The sequence below is a fragment of the Monopterus albus genome, unplaced genomic scaffold (genome assembly GCF_001952655.1).
Source record: "Monopterus albus unplaced genomic scaffold, M_albus_1.0 scaffold223.1, whole genome shotgun sequence".
Taxonomy (NCBI): Eukaryota; Metazoa; Chordata; class Actinopteri; order Synbranchiformes; family Synbranchidae; genus Monopterus; species Monopterus albus.
The window spans coordinates 586,807-589,956 of record NW_018128103.1 but is presented as its reverse complement, the minus strand read 5'-3'; the positions used below and the strand labels follow the sequence as shown (position 1 = coordinate 589,956).

Here is a 3,150-nt window from a genome sequence, read left to right as displayed (position 1 = left end):
GTTAGCCTCTATAGTATATTTATAGTACTATGGTAACCTATAGTGCTGGTCCATTTCCCTCTGCACTGACCTGCTTCTCCAGGTATTTGTCTGGCACAAACTGAAAACAACAAGCCTCAGGGGGATGTGGATGAATACTGTATGGAAGCTGGAGGGCACACTTGATGATAATCACTATGCCCCAGATCAAGTAATGGGTAGATATTAGCCAGGGCACAACAAACTGCCATAATGTTCATAGAAATGATTCATCAGCAGCACTAAAAGGACCAATTAGATTTTGGGCAACCAAGACCACTAAAACAAGTGCACCCTCTGTGGTCACAGTGACATGTAAATACTGGACCCAGACACTCCTCTGAAGTAAACCTGACTATGATCTGCATCAGGCTGGATGATGCAGGAGGTCATGGCTCCTCTGTGGGCTGGGCCAGGAGGTTCAGGCTGGGTGTACCTAGCAGTGCGGCGGCCTGGCTGCGTCCTCCAAAGCTGCGGCTGAAGGAGCTGTGCCTACTTGCATAGGAGGCTGGCCGACTGGGCAGCCAGGGAAGGAGGAAGGCCGGGAGGTCGCAGGGTCGTCGCTCCTCCAACACAAAAGCCACCTCAAACCACTTCCTCTGGAACAGGGCAAAGTCCTCCAGGGCTGCAGCAGACCATCCGCCAGCTGCTGTAGGAGGGGGCTGGGAGGTGAGAGCTGCAGAGCACAGAGAACATCATGACAACACCCTCTCGACACTTCTACATGAGAACAAGGACAACAGATATTTCTAATCATCTGACACTAATTACATATAGATACAGTATATACAACACAGTTTATGGACACACTATGAGCATGTGAGAAATCTATACTGAGATAACAGCAGTAAGCCCTGTGGCCTCTGTGTACATATGAAATCCATTCACCGTCCTTCTCTGCTACTATCCTGTAGAAGTAGAAGCCGTAGACAAATGTGCGCATGGCGTCTCCAGAAGCGTGGGCCACCAAACCTTCATCCAGCATTTTCTACACATACCAAACGCACAGAAACATTCTGTTCAACATACATACAAGTGTACTATACACAACGCAGCAGCTTAAGCTGTGCTACAGAAAGGTTAGTGCACACCCCCACACTCCCGCTTTCGTCACTTAGCAGGTCTTTACATCGTCTTACATTCATTTCCTGGAGACTTACCCTACACTTAATTATAACCACTACATGCCTAACCCTGTCCTATCCCTAACCTAACCGACTTTTTAGAAGACAAGGGACAGACAGCTCCTGCTCCTACCTGCATAATATCCACAGCTATCCCCTGTGTAGTCACCCCCTCCACACTGCTGACCAGCCAATGAACCACCTCAGCGCTGATGAAGCAGTTGAGTGGCAGGCCCTTCTGTTCTGGGAGCAGCTGTACACCGGTCCTGTAATAATCAGATGGCACAGACACATCACCATCTGAAAAAACTGTTTTCCTAAAAAGAAACACCATAATAAGATTATCTATATCGATACGTCCTTGAACAAAGTTTTAATTTTTATTCAGACAAGGTAACTAGCAATAATAATAATAATACCTGATGTAATTGGTTTTCTTTACAGGCAAATCAGTAAAAGCAAGAATATGTGTGAGGGTATTTTTGTGACCCACTGCAACTCTGCTTCTATTCATATATCAGGACACAACACACAAAAACAAATCTCACGTGGGATGTTTGATGGCTTCCAGGATGTCCAGGAGTGTTGAAGAAGAGGACAGAGAGAGGGCTCCCGCTGCAGACTGCCCACTGTGAACACATCACTGAATCACTGAGCAGTGCTAAGCCACAGCTCACTCACTAGACAGATGATCATCGGTTTAGCAGAAAATTATGAGCTATTGTTACTGGGGTCCACAGCAAACTATAACACTGGAGTATGTAAGAAAAAAACAGAACCCATGAGCATAAACAAACCTTTAGACAACTTAATTATACTAGGACAAAGCAAGCTTTCAGTTTCAACATTGGTACTGATACATTTTATAGAGAAAAACACTGGGAGGCATAAAACAAGATATCCAGGATACTAGGAGCTCACATTTTCACTGTGACAATCTTGTTACAGACAGTTTCATGTGCTGCAGACAGTACATACAGTGAAACAGTACCTGGTGTCCATGCTGCTGCTGCTGCCCGTCTCTCCTGCAGGCTGTGCTGCTGCTCCAGCTGTCACTCCTGGCTGGATTCCTTTGTCTGCAGCCTCCATGGCTTCAGCAGGCAACTACACAGATCAAGTACCTCACTAAATGAGCTGCTTATTTATATGTTGGATGGGTTTACACAAAGCTTGTTTTCTCACTTCTATCTAGAGTCATGTATGTGGGTCCAAAGGCCATTTCGATATTCACAGGCTTCTTAGCGATTGCTGAAGGAAACTGCTGAGACTGAGAGCGCCCGTCTGCTTCACCCTGCTTGACATTTGATTCTTATATTTGATTTTTATTACATGCTGCCTGAGCTGAGTTTCTTCCAAATCAATGCTCCGTTAATGTTAACTTTCTTTACGTTCCATTTTAACATTTAAACATCTTCACTTTTACATATTAATCTGTTTAATCTCACAACATTCACTAGTTTACAACGGCTAATTCCTCAAAGATTGCTAAGTGGTTGCTGATGATGACTTAATTGATTCATATTTAGCATTTAGAATGATTACTGCTCAATCCTGATTTATAATATATTATAGCATAGCAGTGTCGACTGGCATGCTAGGATTCATTTTCTTTATTGAGTAGTTTACTTTGGTTTAATTATTTGGATTGAATGATAGGTTTTTGCTGACTGATAATTGACAAATGATGTATCATGTACGCACACAAACTTTGTATTAGGCATTTGATTACGTGTGTTCAAATTCTGATATCAGCCAACACAGATGCTAATTCTCTAATCTGATAGTGTTGTCTGGTTAATTTTTCCCATCAGTCATACAGCCATAACATTATGACCACTGATAGGAACATCCATCCATCCATCATCTATACCCGCTTATCCTGAAGGGGGTCCCAGCTGACATTGGGCGAGAGGTGGGGTACATCCAGAACAGGTCACAGTCTATCACAGGTGAAGAACATTGCCTATCTTGTTACAGTGGCACCTGTCAGTGTGTGGGGTATATTAGG

At 43.9% G+C, this 3,150-nt stretch overlaps 1 protein-coding gene across 6 annotated transcripts in view; it reads right to left on the bottom strand.

Moving 5' to 3' along the window:
* Nucleotides 1-3,150, bottom strand: part of depdc5 (DEP domain containing 5, GATOR1 subcomplex subunit) — a 29,487-nt gene that overhangs the window by 8,224 nt on the left and 18,113 nt on the right. For 5 of the 6 annotated variants that reach the window (XM_020619571.1, XM_020619576.1, XM_020619572.1 and 2 more), the window contains 5 exons: nucleotides 2,134-2,246; nucleotides 1,691-1,771; nucleotides 1,276-1,408; nucleotides 907-1,006; nucleotides 455-694 (listed from right to left, as the gene is read on the bottom strand). In XM_020619571.1, coding sequence (XP_020475227.1) covers nucleotides 455-694; nucleotides 907-1,006; nucleotides 1,276-1,408; nucleotides 1,691-1,771; nucleotides 2,134-2,246 — 667 coding nt within the window. The remainder of the gene's footprint in view (nucleotides 1-454; nucleotides 695-906; nucleotides 1,007-1,275; nucleotides 1,409-1,690; nucleotides 1,772-2,133; nucleotides 2,247-3,150) is intronic. The other variant, XM_020619575.1, reaches the window with a different exon arrangement.